The sequence below is a fragment of the Trachurus japonicus genome, chromosome 4 (genome assembly GCF_045865225.1).
Source record: "Trachurus japonicus isolate A0001 chromosome 4, Traja_1.0".
In the NCBI taxonomy this organism is placed as follows: domain Eukaryota; kingdom Metazoa; phylum Chordata; class Actinopteri; order Carangiformes; family Carangidae; genus Trachurus; species Trachurus japonicus.
In genome coordinates, this window is record NC_140910.1 from 13,663,898 (window position 1) to 13,681,001 (window position 17,104).

The 17,104-nt window shown below is 41.0% G+C and overlaps 2 protein-coding genes across 3 annotated transcripts in view; one reads left to right on the forward strand and one right to left on the reverse strand.

The window, feature by feature from the left end:
* Positions 1 to 6,314, reverse strand: part of glis1b (GLIS family zinc finger 1b) — a 68,466-nt gene extending 62,152 nt beyond the window's left edge. The window contains exons 1-2 of one of the 2 annotated variants that reach the window (XM_085774102.1): positions 6,123 to 6,314; positions 5,612 to 5,953 (exon numbers count right to left, since the gene is read on the reverse strand). In XM_085774102.1, the coding sequence (XP_085630228.1) occupies positions 5,612 to 5,894 (283 nt within the window). In that variant the 5' untranslated portion in view covers positions 5,895 to 5,953; positions 6,123 to 6,314. The remainder of the gene's footprint in view (positions 1 to 5,611; positions 5,954 to 6,122) is intronic. The other variant, XM_085774103.1, reaches the window with a different exon arrangement.
* Positions 6,315 to 13,094: 6,780 nt separating this feature from the next.
* Positions 13,095 to 15,884, forward strand: dio1 (iodothyronine deiodinase 1). Its single transcript, XM_085774109.1, has 4 exons — positions 13,095 to 13,486; positions 13,591 to 13,734; positions 14,583 to 14,782; positions 15,141 to 15,884. Exons 1-4 carry the CDS (start codon positions 13,150 to 13,152, stop codon positions 15,204 to 15,206), a joined length of 747 nt encoding a protein of 248 aa, XP_085630235.1. The 5' UTR covers positions 13,095 to 13,149; the 3' UTR covers positions 15,207 to 15,884.
* The last annotated feature ends 1,220 nt before the right edge of the window (positions 15,885 to 17,104 follow it).

Consider the following 17,104-nt stretch of genomic DNA (forward strand, 5'->3'; position numbering starts at 1 on the left):
CATCTCCGTCTCTTTCTTTGAATCCCACCACATTCGGGACGACGCGGCGCTCGTCTCTTCCTCTGCCACTTATCTCCTGTTTCCACACACGTCATGCGCGTATCCCCGGCCAACTTTGATTGAGGTGATTCAGCCCAGCAGATGCCAGACCAGGGGTGTTCTCTCACTCTCCCTCTCTAGTGGCTGTGACTCAGGAAGCGCTCTCATTCCATTACCCAGCATTCCCTCCTCGCCTTCTCAGCCAGACAGAGGTTTACGGGAATACCGCTGCAGAATCATCACCGGGCCTCGGCTTTATGAATCAATGGAACATGCTGCAAACATTACACCCTGCAACACCCTTCCCAGGCAGCACCCTCGCATATGCCCATAACTCAGTGCTGAGCTCATACGAGAGGCAGAAAAAAGACGTGGGCTGAGGCTCATGGGAATGTACTGACTGGTGAGAAACCTTGTGAGAAGAATGCTACTATTACTGTACTACTGCGATATGAATAAACATGCCCACATGTGTAGGTCCGCATGATTTAAAGGCTGTTTTGTCTCTAGGTTTCCCTGTTAAACGCGGCTGTCAACAAACTGTGAAAGTAACACAAAACTTTTTCACGATCTGGTGAAAAACAAGATCTTGGTCAAGTTCTTGGTCAACCGCGATAGTGAAACTAAGTGAAGCGCTAGTTCAAAAAGAGGTCAAGTCTGTTTTAGCTGCAGTGACAGCGAAATGTTTTCTCTGAGGGTTGATCGCTCTTTCACAACATCTGGGTGGGAGAGCTGCCATAACCTGGCCCCCGCTACTACGTTCTTTTGGCACACTGACCTGCCGCTAATGCTGAAATCCTCCAAATTCAAAATGAACTACTTTTCCTAATAGAAAAAAGAGCTCCACTGAGGTGGCAGTGATTCAGTCTCTGGCTGACAAATCAGCTAATATGAAATTATTTGTTTCAGAACAGAAGTGTTTCATTATCAGATTTTCACGACATGATAATTGTGGCCCAAAGAATTCACAGTCATGATATTATCACAATATTTATAGGAAGCTTTTTGATGATAATAATAATAAAATTGCAATCAGCCAACTTTACTTCAACATCTTCACAAATGAATTAGACTCAAATGTGAGTGTAGGGGGAATAGAAACACAATATCAATATTTATTTTAAGTCTTTATATTTCATCATAATCGTTGATGGTCGAATGTGACACACACACACACACACACACACACACACACAGACACACACACACAATATAGAAAGAGCGACAATACAACAAGAAGTAAATAACAATAGCTCAACTGTGTACAGTATAAACCCCTCTACCGTTGTACAACAGAATGATGTGAGCTTAAACCTTCTGTAACAAAAGCTCTTACTCATACATAAACAGAAAGGGGTCAGCCATATTGGCTTGTTCAACAGTGTCTTCCTCAGATATTCCCTGTAAGGACAAAAGAGCATTTCCCCTGCTCTTCTCATCACATTCTGGACTTGAAATTTTAATTTCACAGTGAGACTGCCAAACTAGACAATAACACCGTGGAGAATTATTGGAGTCAGTAGTCGCCCTGGAAGAGATCATGATCATAATGCTCATATCTAATCCACACAGACTAAATCTGCATAAAGTTTAAACATCGACAGATTCAAGACCGATTTTACACTGTGGTCACAATTCTCACTGAAATATTTGCAGTGTGTCACCTGCTTGTTCATTTCCCCCTGGTGATTGATCCAACCACTGGGGATTTTCTACAGATCTGGTACCATTTTTTTGGTCTTTTCAAGAATAAACCATTTAGTAAAGAAACTCTTTGATTTAGAGACACCTCCATCACACCCCTGATTCAGGAAAGTTGCTATAATAATTTCACAATGAGTCAAGTCAAAACCGAAAAAATGAATGAAATCCAAGATGAATAAACAATATGATCTGTGTGTACATCAAATCCAAACTTAAAGCATTTATAAGCCTCAAGTCCAAGGTAATTTCAGAAATTCAAAACCCCATGAAACAGCTGAAGCTAACATTTTCCCGGAATTATAGCTGTACAAACATTTTACATGACACAAATCGGAGGATTTATTTCAAGGGAACTATCCAAAAAATGCTGATAATTTAAACCTGAACACCAGCTTCCTTGTAGTTATGGCCGAGCATCATATTTTGCTAGTTTCAATGAGATGTTGAAGGCAAGAATGATATGTATATTTTCAGAACATTTATGACAATTACCACATCACTTAGTCTTCTATATTGGACTTTTTTTTACAAAGAGAAATATTCCAGGGTTTTTAACGCAACAGCGAAATCTATACCATGCAATTTTTCTTTCTATAAAAAAAATAATAATAGACCACATGGTCTGATTGGAACAACCGACTTCACCAAAAGCACTTAATGTGTTCCTTTGTGCACTTGAGCAGAACTCTTCACAGGCTACTGGGAAGCTGTCATTAAGTGTTTGACACAGCAGCGGCTCAGAGTGAGCTGTAATGGTCGGTTGTTTCTCATAACAGTCAGATTATCGCCCTGCAGGCTGACGTCGACAAATGCTGCCGCGGAAAAACACAGGAAACCAAGTCAGTTTGTGGGAATTCAGCATCGGTGCCAGTGCCACTTCACGTCAGATACGTGTGTGTGAATATATAGGTACATAGATGCGTGTGGGTGGGAGTGTGTGTGTGTGTGTGTGGCTATGTCAGTATGTGCATAGGGTTTGTGTTGAGCATATGCTGGCACATTGTCAACATGGATTAAAAATAGGTGCTGGTAACTTTGTGTCCTTGCTTACAGACATATGTGTGTGTGTTACATGTATAAAGACTGTATGTGAGACCTCTGGAAAACATGCCACACGGTTATGTGTGTTCACTAAACACAGCAGGAAACAGTCAAAGAAATGAAAGAAAAAAACAAACAACAACACCATCAACAATGACCAAATCCAAAAGTCCATTACTCATCTGTTTAGGGGCTGAATCAACAGACAGACCTCTGCATTTATCTGAGAGAGGGAGTGTGAGACTGCAGCAGCCTCCTCTAACTCAAACATTTTCCTCAAATAAGCTCACAGGCTTGGCAGCATCGTCCCGGGCCAGGAGAAACGTTAGTAAGGTATCAAATGATGCTAGGGTACACACTTCATTCAACCCTGATATTCTTTTTTTTTTCTAGAGGGTCGTGTTTTTCTTTGCAAGCTAAATATTTTCTTTGCTGGTGGCCGGGCACTAATATTCATAGCACATCTACGCGCTCGCGGTGTTAGGATGATCAGTGGCTGTTCCACTCCGCGAGGAGCGGCGCACATGGTTTCCGAAGCCACGCACCTGGTGTGACATAAGCTACTGTGATTTGTGCGTCATTCGGCTCTTCACAAAGAAAAATAGAGAGCAATTTTCCTTAAATTCGAGCTGGGAACGGCTTTTAAAATGCAAGAGGGAGCGACTGAGAGGTCTGAACGCATGAAAAACAGAATCCCAGTCTGACCAGAAATGACAGAGCACAACGGCACCTCAGCTCCTACTCTCTGTAACTCACTCATCCATCCCAAATCTGTTTCTCACTCAGATATTTACTGCTTCATTTAAACACTTGTAAACAAACATTACATTAAATAAATTACCTATTCAATTAAAAAAAAAAACAGCAAAGCAGCTCTGAATGCAAATGTCTCTCAATTCATCTCGGTACTTTTTGCAGCTTCCCTGGAAAAAAACCCTAATGTGAAGATAAGATGAAACATCAGCAGAGCACAATATTTTATCACTTAGTAATCGTTCACATTTTGCAATCACAGCGAACATGTTCGAGGTCAGAAAATCTCCCGTCTGAGGTAAGTTCTTCTCCCTACTGTCTCACTTCCCTCAGGATAAATATTACCGTCTGTGTTTGTTCAGAGATTCTTCTCGGTATAAATCTAAAGTAATGGTTGAGAATGCAGTTTAAACTCCAGCTCTGTCCCCAAATGGGAGTGTGTAATACGATCAGCCTGAAATGAGGCATGATACAAAAGACTGATGAGTACTGAGATCACTTTCATACTCCATGCTCAGCAAAAGAGACGATAAAACAACATGGAAATGCCTGGAAGGCGGCGCGTATTCATATAGGATACAGACAGCAACAATAGCAGAACAAGTCAAGTCCAATGAAACTTTTTATTACTCAAATATAACTCCAAAAATATGTGACAATAAAGTCCTGCCAAATCATGAAACACATTTCGCTGAATCAATAAGGGCTTTTTTTCTGTTTGCTCTCCAGAAAACTATTTTAATTCACAAAACCCACAAGATACTGAAGCTATTAAAAATATCACTCAGCTGCCTCAATGAGTCAGAGCAAAACAAACGGACATGTATGCGTCTGCTTCAGCATTAATCTGCACAACATAATCCACAAACACATAACACATCTTGCATTCCCACAATTTACGGGAAGCGAGTTCAAAAGCGCTGCCGAGACAATGAGACGATTCATTCTGGTACGAGGATGCTGGGGATGGAGGGCTGAGGGCACAACTGTGCTCCAAGAGAACTCATAAATGCTGAGAGACACATTCGGCAGACATATGGTTTGTGTTTAGCCAGAAGAAACAATAATCAAATCCGTTGATCCTCTTCTTGCTGCAAGGATGATTGCTAATATAAAAGTCTGTTCCGTCTAATCATAATTTAGGATGGGGCTGTAATTACCTCCGCCCTCTCACAACAACACTCTGTCTAAACAGGATGGAGCAGGCTTCCACAGAGACCCAAGAGCCCAGTTTCCACTCTGGATGCTATCTGTATATGACACTGCTCATTTCATCTATGTAATTGTTGTTGTAAAGTTTTCGCTTTCACTGATGAGCCCATGTCAAAGTTTATTCTATTTTTTTCTATTTTTTTTCCTAAAGGCACTGACTGAGATTTAAGAGAGTAAACTAGAGCACGGCAATTTGAAATGTCACTTTAGTATTATTTTTAATTAGGAGCTAAATTGGAGGATAAATATTTGCCAATTCATTCATGACAGTATTGTTTCAGACTGTCAAAAGCTTTCAATGGTCTACCCTAAATGAGCCAATATCACACTAATCCTCCCATGAACTAAAGGCTGTCATGCCTTGTTAACATCCGCAGGAAATGCACATTTGCTCAGCAGTTCCTCCACATACTGCACATCACTGCCTTCATGTGCAATAGACACTTTGATTGTGGTGGTAATTTATGAATTGGCTGAGGATCCAAGTGAGTTCTGGGTTTAATTAGCGAGACCTAATCCACAACTGGAAAACAGGGCTCTCAGCACAAATGCACTATAGCTGTATCAAAGGATGCTCAGAGAGGAGCCATGTGGAAGCAGAAGAATTTCATCAAGATGATGGCTTTTTAAAAAAAATCATTACATCTCAAATAACCTGGAAACTGATAATTGGCAAGAGTGAGACAGCTGCTGTTTGACTGGATGTGCTGTTGTTGTTCTCCTCATGGTTTGATTTTATAGCTAAGGACAATAAAATGACTACATCAAATGTTATGGTAATTAATCCGGAGATTTGACCAACTCTGTATAACCACCTCGATAGCGTCAATTACTCTCTCACACACACACACACACGGCCTACCTTGCATGGGCTGGAGAGAGAAGCAGGAGCGCGGGGTTTTGGCTGACAGATGCGCAGCTTTCTGCTCGGACGCGCCGAGCCGCTTGGGGCTGGAGCAGGTCATGTGAGTCGCGGTGTCACTGGGGCTCCGGCAAAGCTGAGATCCAAAGCCTCCGCTCCCGGCTCGTCGCGCACAGATGTCCGCCTTGCTGCCGTACACGGAGAGAGTCATGCCGGTGAAGTCCGCGAAAGTTGGGGTCTGACAGTGGCTGACCATCCCGAACAGCGCTGAGGAGTTCTGCATTGATGCCTCGGCTTGCCCATGCAAGTGTGTGTGTAGCCTATAGGCGCCGCTCACATTACCTGCGCGCAAGAGAAGAGATGGGGGCGGGGGGGGGGGGGGTTAAGAAATCATATCGACAAAGCTACACAGACGATGATAAGGATGTGTTCGTTTGAACAGGAAGAATGAACATAAACAAAAAATAAATAAATACATGAAAAAGCTTTGGTTGGATTTGGCAGCACCTACCTTGCCCGATGAGCTTGAACCAGACAAGAGACGTCTAATTGCGCACATCAGCATGTTTATCAAACTGGAGGTGGAAACACTGGCGAGCCTGATCGATAGCATCCTCTCAGTACTGAGGAGAAGTCATCAGCATCCCATGCGTCTCCCTCCTCTTCTCTCTCTCTTTCTCTCTTCCTCTCTCTCTCTCTCTCTGAGATTGACACCCGATAGCTCCGCTGCTCCGCAGGACTCGGGAGCACCAATGAAGACCGCGTCCGTGTCTCTGTGGGAGGATAAAGATCTGGATCAAGCCGCCTGTAAATCTGAGCTTGGATGTAAAGTTTGCGAGGTGCTGCATGTGCGTAGTAGGATACAACCCCGTGTGCTCTCAGCCACAGTGCAGCCGGTCACGGGTGACATGTAGATTAATACGAGTCGTACACAGAGTGGATGTCAAAGTGGAGAACAACAGGTAGGCTAATTGGACATCGGTGGTGTTCAAACTTTAATACAGTGAGTTATCACACTGATATCCTCGCTCATAAATGATCGCGAGACTATAACGCCACAACAGTGCAATGTAATCAAACGACAGCTAAGTTTTTTTTTGTTTTTTTTGTTTTATGTTAGTGGTTTGCAATGTATAATTTTCTATGTAGGCTACTTCATAAAAAAAGAGCAGAAAGCATGGGTTTATTTTGGCTATTTAACCTCCATAGCTCTTCCAGAAACCTGAATGAAAACGTAAAATGAATTGCTTAGTAAAAAAAAAAATTAAAAACAAGACAAATTCAATAGTGGCACTGTGTTCAATCTTTTTTATACAGTCTATGGTTCAATCTGAATTATATATATGGTTTGACTGACTTTTTTAAGTAAGTAAACAACGGCTCATGATAATGAGAATGATGGTGATGATCAATAAATAATTATACAAAATCTTGTTAAGGTATAAAATGCATCTCTTGGGACAGATCAATATGAAGTTGGGGAAAAAAGAGAGTAAATAAATAACCTAAATAAACAAATAATTAATAAATAAATTAATTAATTAATTAATAAATAAATAAATAAATAAATAAATAAATAAATAAACAAACAAACAAACAGTCTCCTAAAATCCACGACCCTGAATTACATTTTTTTTTCTTGACCCAGTCCTCAGAGAAGAGTTGGTCATGAGGAGCAGAGCTTGTATTTGGGAAATGCTGTTCCGCAGCGCCATCGTGTGGCTGTGACCGTGAACGCCTCACGGTCCTAACTGGGTCACAGTTGAACCAGGGGGCGACGGCGGGTCCGCTGGTTGTTAGTATGCGTCAACAATGACCGAGTGGAGCAACCTGTCCAGCGAGTTTATCAGCGCGGTGGGAACAGTGGGACCGGGTCTGCCTGTCGGTTCAATCGTACATGTGGCTGGACGAAAGCGGAAATGCGTGACAAGAATCACTGGGGCTGATGTTGCATTTAAGTGCTGTTGGAAATGAGATGATCAGATTTTCCCAGATAAGAAGAGAGAAGGAGCACTCAAGTTGGTACTGGTTGTTGAAGTTACGTAAATGGGTCATTCCAGAATTGGAGGACATTTCATGTCCCACCCATTCATTTTCAATAAATCATGCATGAAATTCCAAAACTTGCATTTGTGGTGAAAATTATAATTACTCTGAGACAAAATATAAATATAGTTATACAAAAACTGGTTCCAAAATATTATTTAAAATACAAAATAACTCTAAGCACCCCCTAAAATGGCCTTTTTCTCTTGTCCCACCCTCTTAATGGCCAACATGCATGTCAAATAAACCGGTTAAAATAAGTTTAAAATTTTAGTTTTTTTTGTATGATTTTGTTGATTTATGTCTTTTGTAAGTGTAAAAACACTTAGTTTAATCATAAACATATTTTAAATGAAAGTAATTTTGCACTAAAGTTTGTTCCCACAACATCCACGCAACCCTGTTACCCAAAACCTTTTTAGCAGAGAAGAAGAAGAAAAAAGAAGTATGAGACACATGACACAAAATAAATTTGTATTATCAAACTGTTAGATAATAGCATGGTAGACACAAAGTAAGATCCTCTCTTCTATTTTTTCAATATTTTTCATATTTCGTCTGCCCTGATTGAGTGCGTCACTCTAACCAGTGCAACCCTGTTACTCATATTACCAGAATAAGGCAAAATATTTTCAAAGTTTTCTTTGTTTCCTTTAAATAACTAAGTTTGGTTCTCAACCTTACAGTAACATTACATTCCATAGCTAGCATCTTTCTTCTGCTAAACAGCTGACATAAGCATTGATTTGCAACCCTGTTACTTGCAACCCTGTTACTCCAGAGTAACAGGGTTGCGATTTATGTCATAATCTACAATCAAAAGTAATGAATCTATTCAACCCTGTTACTTTGTTCAACCCTGTTACTCTAATTTCAACCCTGTTACTGTGTAATTTATCTTAAAATTATCTTATATGACTGTATCAGCTCATGAGGGTTTATCCTATTGTCATTTTGGTAGTGTGTATGATTATATTTATTATGTATTTTGGCAAATATTTATAGATAAATACTTATATAATACCTTTACAGGTTCCTGAGTATTGGTAACAGGGTTGCACCAAGCAGCACACACAATATATAAAATATCTAATAAAAAGTGTCACTTTGAGTCCTGAGCTGGCCAAACATAATTATTTGATGATTAATTACCTGTATTTCTTAAATATATAGCAGAAAATGATCAAATAAATAGTAAAATTTTGAGGTGTTTCAGTCCTTAAATGTCCTCCAATTCTGGAATGACCCAAATACAAATGCTCTCTCATTGTAACCTTTTGTCCATACACCCATTATTTCCCTAATAAAAACAGCAAAAACAAGACAAGAAGACAAAAAACAAGAAGCAAAACTTGTTTAAAACTACTGCTCTGGACTCCAATCAAGTATTATTCTGATTCAAAGACAGTTATTTGTGATGATGGTGACAGTAACTGACAGTTTGAGTAAAACGGCCTCCACGAGTTAAAGGTTAAGGGGAGCATACATCAGTCCGACGGCTCATTTCTCCGACTACTCATTCTACAGTGTTAAGGTTAGGTTTAGGGTAAGGTTAAGGGTTAGGGCTACTTAAAGCAGATATCAGTGGCACGGCCGTTTCGGCTAATGCTGTGTTCAAGGCAGGCTTTTGAAACCGTAAGTTACAGCTTCAAGTCACAACTACGACTTGGTAGCGTTCCAGGTAACCCGTAGCTCGTGTTTTTACCGTCCTGTTGTCTGTGAAAGTTCCCTATAATGGCCACTCGTAACTTCCGACCCGTGAACTCGTACCAGATCGAACTGGTATGACTTCACAGGAAGGAAAAACACAAAGTACGAGTTTCCTTGAACGCACCATGAGTTAGCAGCCCCCGCCCTGTCAGGCATCAATTGGTCCTCGTGCTACGTCACCACATTCACGCGCATCCCTTGGCTGCACACACAGCCCTTCATGCCGTTCTCTCCCCTCATTGGATAACACTTGTATCCCACAAGGAAAATTTTCTCCTCGGGTTACAGCAGAGCAGAGTGACGGAGAGACTCGTGTTTAGGCTGAAATACTTCATGTAAGTGATTGCTGACGGAAAATAGGACTATTTAGGACTTATATTAACAAAAACATTCCACTGATATCTGCTTTAAGTCGGAGAAGTGGGAGGTCGGACTGATGACGCAAAAATAAAGAAATGTATGGTCGGAGAAATGGGTAGTCGGACAGACGCCATGCGCCCAAAGGTTAAAATGTAGGCTTGAAGCTCACCAGGTGCAGCCATCATGGTGTCATTTCAGTTAAACTTTAACTTCTTTTCTGCGGGCCTTCTGATTCATAAAACATTATTTTTTGAATGTTCTCACATATCTTTTCTTGCATGTTGCATTTTCCTTCACCCATCACCTACCTGTCTGTTAGAAAGCCGACCACCATGTGGGGTAGGCTATCTGTGCTAACTGCGACAAGCTAACTCTCGTGCTGCTGGCATCACCGTCCGCTCTCTTACTCCACAGTCAAACATACTTAGCAACCTAGCTATTTCTTAAATGAGCTGTTGGACTACTGTTACAATTGTATGTCTCAAACCAAACCTCTCAAACTTACTATGAATTTTTGCACCAACATCATCCATGGAAATTACCCTCAGACTGGACCTGGACCAGGACCACTTCACTTGCAGCTTCTTCTGCCTCTTTGCAGATTTGTAGTTACCACACAGCTGCTCGCGCCACACCATCAGCAGAGTCAGTTTGACCAGTGCACTTTGACTATCATAATCACATGGATGCATAATCACCATGGAGCAATGGATAAGTATACAACCTCAAATCAAGCTATAGCTTGAAGGGACAACACCCTGCTGCCACCACAGGTGGGCAGTATACACAGGAAACAGATCCTTATGCTAGTTTTATGGGACATAAAGCTGCTCTGAGATGTCATCTTAATTAATGTCTAATTTTAACTTTTAATTGCCCTAATGGTATGCCACTGCTTGGTGTCAGTAACTTTATTGTTGTTCTTTAGTTGTTGTTGTTGTTGTTGTTGTTGTTGTTGTTGTTGTTGTTGTTGTTGTTGTTGTTTTTATTGTTGCAGTTAGGTGCAGTCAAATTTGCATTTAAGTACTTTATCTCAGGTTAGGTCAACATTTAGAAATGTCATAACATGAAAAGGACGGAGTGTAAACAACAACAGAACTTTTCAAGGTCCTAGAGAGTGGTATAGCAGCAACAACATGGTGGTAATGTAATAGACTGCTCTCAATCTACTCAGAAATGGGTCCTCATATTGTGTAAAGCAGCCAATTTCAGAGCCGCCCTTTTCTTATCAAACTGATAACACCTTTCCTGCCAACTGTGAGACAGTTACTTGCTATTGAGGACCAGAAGACATGCGATGGAAACCACCTAAAATGAAAAAAAAAAAAAAGTATGAATGGCTGTTGGCTCATATTCTTTAAGTTCATCACGGATAAAGCGGCCTTTCACAAAACATGAAGAAATGTTATTCAAATCTTCTCTTGTCTTTAGTTTTTGAATTTGAAAAAGCCCAACACTTCAACTTAACACAAAATACATGTAGAAACTTAATCAGGAACTCATGCTTATTCATGCAATTATCCAATCAGCCAATCATGTGGTGAAATGCATAAAATCATACAGCAGATACAGGTCAGGAGCTTCAGTTTATGTTCATATCAAATATGAGTGGGAACTAAAATGGGATTTCAGCAACTTTGACCACGGTAGACCAGTTGGTTTGAATATTTCTGATACACTGGCTGGGACTTTCGTGTGTAACAGTCTCCAGTTAACAACAGAGAGACTATATGGTAACTCAGATAACATCTCTCTTGCAGCTGCGGTGAGCTAGAAAGCAACACATTTTCTGCAGAGGCATGCAGATGATAGGGTCAGTTGTCAACAGCATGGGGTTGTTGGGGTCATTTACACCAAGCAATCATGGTTTTAATGCCACAGTCAATTTGAAGTTAGTTACTAACCATGTGCACGAGAATGCACTATGTCACAAAGTATAGTCATCTCAAATTGGTTTCATGATCATGACAGTGAGCTCAGTTCAGTGTAACTCACTGACCTCCGCAGTCATCAGATTTGAATCTGGTGACTGAGGAGATTCATGCTGCCAATCCGGAGATTGGCAGCATGAAAAACTGCGCAGCTGACAAATCTGTACCTCCAGGCAGATACTGGTTTGTGTTAACATGAACAAGAAACCTTAAAGGAATGTTTTCACCATACTGTAGTAAAGGTAAGCCCTTCCCATGCTCTTCCTTCAGAGCTCAGTACGTTTATATACATTTCTTTAATTCAGAGAATAAAACTCATTCAGGAAGCAAAATGCATTCATTGCACCATGAATGACCATGATGACCATGCATGAGGCAGCTTGAACAGCATTTTGAAAATGTTAAATGTTTTAAAAATGTAGAAAATGTTCACAAATTTCTACAAGATGATCCATTAATAATTGAATCATACTGGAGATAAGTAATTTATGAAAAAGCAGTTGCAAAGCTTGAGACTCCTACATTATTTCATTTGTTTTCAATAGTCAGTAGGCCTACACATTACATGAGCACTGTATTACAATACGACTTGAATATGCCATAAGTGCCAGCTTTTTTGTTCTCAAATGGTGATGAGAAGTGAATAACCAGCACACAACAAAGTAAACAGTCATTCAGCACAGACCACAAAACCTAGACTCATATCAGCCCACAATGTTAGTTTCGTCCAGAAGAAAATTTCAGAATCCCCAGACTCTTGTATCAATCTACCAACAACCAACTTTTGGGGTCATTTAGGTTTTTACTACATTTACAACCTAAACACTTACTGCCATATCATTATATAGAGTAAGTATCAGCACTCATGCACTGGACCACGCCCATAGAACTCTGTGTTCATTTTCACATCAACTGCTGTTTTGTGGAGGTTGATGGTGATGATGCTGCTGAAAAAATCTGCCCAGACAGGTATAGCTACCTTGGAAAATGCAACAACATGGTATGGAAGAGGGAAAAAAAGACTTACTGCACTCCCAATGTTTGTCTTGGAAAAGTGCTTAGATTTTGTTAACCCTCTCTAACACACACCCTTTTTCATCCCCATTAAAACTACTGTAGTGTAAGATCTTAAATGCACCAGGTTAGGTTTTCCTACTTTTTTGAGAGACTCTGGGTGCTAAGGCAACAAATGGGGCTGATTTTTTTTTTTTTTTTTTTTTTTACATGGAAATAAAATGCCATTTTACCGTTGCCAGGGAAACTTGTGTCTCTATGAAACTGAACGCATCCTCACTGTCTTTCACAACCTTTCCCGACCGAAGTATTTCGCGGTTTCAGAAAGTAGTACTGAGCTCACCGAGGGGCCGTGAAGGCAGCTCTTATCACACACGAGCCGAGTGGGCGGTAACCGACATGTTCAACAATCTAATGACAGTCTGCAGAAAGAGAGGACCGCTGAGAGAAACGGGACTTCACCATCAAGGAGCAAGCATGTTTGTGCAAAAAGTGCTGCTGTATTTCTCGACAGCATGCCTCTTTTGCTACATGGCGGCACTCCACATCATAATCACGATTATGCATTTTATCTCACCAAGCTTCACTAAGAAGCAAATCCTCAAAATGGGTGAAAAGATCACCATGACCCAGAATCCCAACTTTAAGTATGAAGACTGGGGACCGACTTTTAAGTCATTCAAGTTCGTCAGAACCGCCTCCCTGCACATGTGGCTGTCTCTGGGTCAGGAGGCGTTTGTGGGAGAAGAAGCTCCCGACTCACCTGTGGTCACCATGGACGGAGATGAAACCAGCGTCTGCAAGTACTTGAAAGGTGCGTTGTGCAGATTCATGCTTTTCATTCTTTGCAATTGTGTCTTTCGATCTTAGTATAGGCCTATCTAATTTCTAGTTCATTTGTTTGTCTTTTATTTGCAGGGAACAGACCTCTGGTGTTGAGTTTTGGAAGTTGCACCTGACCCCCGTTTATGTACAAACTTGACGAGTTCAAGCAACTCGTCAAGGACTTCAGAGATGTGGCTGACTTTCTCGTGGTCTACATCGCTGAGGCGCATTCAACAGGTGAATTTATTATCATCAGTGGAGGAGAATCACTGCTTCCTCTACAGTGAGAGGAAAAGAAAACAAACTTTATTTACAAAGACTTTCCCTAGAGTGCACAACTATGGAACATTTTGAAAATGAATGTTAAATTTTTTCTTTTTCTTTTGCCCTTAAATTATTATAAATATCATGTGCTTTTGTCACTTGATCCCTGTTGAAGTGCTGTAATTGAATATTTAAATGCATCAGGGTAATTTCACACCCCAAGAATAAATAATGTTGATTAAATGTTTCCTCTTAACTATAACACAGTCTTTAACTAAATCAAATGTTGAATCTCTGAGTTCAAAATTGAAATTAAAGAAGAAGTAAGCGGAAAATATTTGTGTTAATATAAGTCTTAAATAGTTATATTTTCCGACAGCAATCACTTATAGAGTGTTTGGTCTGAAACACGGGTCTGTCAGTCACTCTGCTCTGCTGTAAGCCGAGGAGAAAACTTTCCTTGTATCCTACAACCTTTATCCAATGAGGAGAGAGAACGGCATAAAGGGGCGGTCCTCTCTGTGTGTGCAGCCATGGGATGCGCGTGAATGTGGTGACGTAGGGACGAGGGCGGGGACTGCTAACTCCATCGGCTGACAGGAAGTTAGCCAAAACGACCGGATCGCTTACTTCTGCTTTAACTATAGATCTGTGATTATAGTGCCATAGTCTGGGTTGCATTCACTGTTGGAAAACTGCTTTAAGCTTTGGATGCAGTAGGCTTATGTAGTCTACTTATGCAACAGCTATTAAAAATGATTTATTGTACTGCTGCCTTTAGTGTTATTCTAGTGAAATCACACCCTGTATCTCTGTCTCAGATGGTTGGGCCTTTACCAACAACATTGACATCAACCGCCACCGGAGCTTGGAGGACAGACTGTCGGCAGCACATATCCTGGTTCAGAAGGATCCCCTGTGTCCGGTGGTTGTGGATGAAATGAATGATGTCACCGCCATAAAATACGGCGCTTTCCCTGAGAGGCTTTACGTGCTACAGGCTGGGAAAGTCGTCTACAAGGTGAGATTTGATACCTTGCAATCAAATACCTGCACATTGATTTTTAATGGGATCCTGATTGATTGACTTCCAGCAAAAGTAACAGGAAATCCGTTCCACTCCACACTCTTTGCTCTTCACATGCAAGAAGTAGGAACAGCGTCGCCTACTCACGCTATGGTGTAGGGTGTTGAGCAATAACAGGAACAGACCCTGCATGTATTTGGCGTGGAGCCAGGCTCATGTTAGATCTGCCAGAGATGTCGAACCTATGTTCTTGCATCATGACAAAAACACTGACATCTTGTCTTGATTTGTTCTTCCTGATTCTAACAAAACCAAGGATGATCTCTAACATTCCTCGCTCTGTGTTCCCTAGGGTAAGGTGGGCCCTTGGGGCTACGACCCAATGGAAGTGCGTTCGTTCCTGGAGAAGATGAAGTAAGAAGATTGTCGATTCAAGTCAGGGCATGTGGTTGCCGTAATGCCGTGTAGTCGCCATCTAGCCAGCTGAAGAAAAAAAAAAGGATCTCTGAGTTCAGTGGGGTACAGAATGGGATGGGAGAAGAAAGAGGGGGATTAACATTTTAATCAGGGATTTTGTTTAATCGGACACCAATCAGTGTCTATAAGTAGATAAATATTGCAACAACCCCTCTAAACTTGCACTAATATTGGCTCCTGACTCTCCTGCACTCTGAAAGATGATCTCAGCTGAACTCATGTCTCAATGTTTCTTAGTGACGACTACAGACTAAACCCCGGGCCTCTGTAGTCAGATGAAGCGAAACAGAGAGATTGGTTCAGTCAGAGTTTGTGGTTGAGGTATCATTATGTACAGGAGATGTTGTGTGTTTCTATGTCTGTGTTTTTCCACTAAAGTTGTTTTAATTCTCAAATTTGTTTGAAGTTAAGGGACAAATTTAAGTGAGTGGAGGACTTGTTTTCCACTTGTCTATAAATGCTCCTGGGTAATTCAACAGGAAGCTGCTTTTTACATGATGATTACAGTGCAAACCTCGGGTCACTGTAATTGGATGAAAGATGACTTTCAAGTAGCTTTTCTCTGAACGATGTGGGAGCATTTATGACTGGACACATTAACGTACAATAAGCGCTCTTGCTCTTGAAAACAAGTATTTTATCAGAATAAATTTGCCTTTCATTGTGGTTTAATTCAGAAATGGTTGCATTTTAACATCTAGTGTTTGTGCTTTTAAGTTTGCTTTCATGGGAAATTATCAAAGGGAGAAGCATCAAAACAGTGTGTAAGCCATTGCTTGACTCTTGTCTGTAGTTTTACTGTCACTGTTGAGTCATGGACGCATTCACACGAGAATAAGCTGCAGAGGTCCTCATTTGTAGATTATGGTTCTTCACAGAAACTGGCTGCAGGGGCAGCACAGCGCAGTGAGGATCTGACTGGTGTTTACTGTCTGGTCTGGATGTGATAGAGGGTAAACACACTGCGCTGTATGTCAGTTCTACAAGTTCAACGATTCCGCTGTGCACACAAACATGCGTGCGAGTTGTGGCATGGGGCATTCAGATCCTGATGCAAGTTAATGCTTAACTATCTCACCTTTGCACAGGAACCGATTTTGGCTCAGATTGTGTTTGGAGGAAACTGCCATTCTCGCTTATTAAACTGCCTTTGTATTGTTTTAATCCTTCGATAGTATTACATAACTTTCAAGTCTGATGCAAGTTTTGTGGCTTTCCAGGGTCTATTGATCAAAGTTTGTGGTGAACGAGCACTAAATGGCTTCTCGCTGTTTTGATAATAGAAAACACTGCTGATGAAATACTCAAATTAATTTCTCTAATTTGCCTTGAGGGAAAACTAATTAGACTCCCAAGTGCTTGACAGTGTTTTTGTAATCTGATTTATCTCCTTTTTTCACACCTTTTAATTTTTTTTCTGTGTCTCCTCCACATTATAAACTTGCTCATGTATTTGTGTACATTTGAATGGTAGTCCACCTTTAATATTTTTATGATCCAAGCAATAAAACAGCAGCATTGACACCAATGTGTGCCTTGGCTTTTCTGATATGTGTAAAAACCGACTATAAAAGTAAACCCCGCTGGAAAAAATTAAGTCATACGTTAATACCGTACCTCACCGTTACAAGTTTACTACATGGATATGGCAGTGAACAAAGCAGTTTTCTGTTTTGCTACGGCTTTCATGACATTAAGTGTGTGGATCTGAAGTTGGAGAGGAGGTTTGGCTCCTGCCCAGCCAGGCCACATCCTGTGGAGACGAGCCAGCAGCAGCTCAGCCTCATTTCCTATTGTTAGACAGGAACCAGAACACAGCAGTTCCTCCCCGACCGTCTA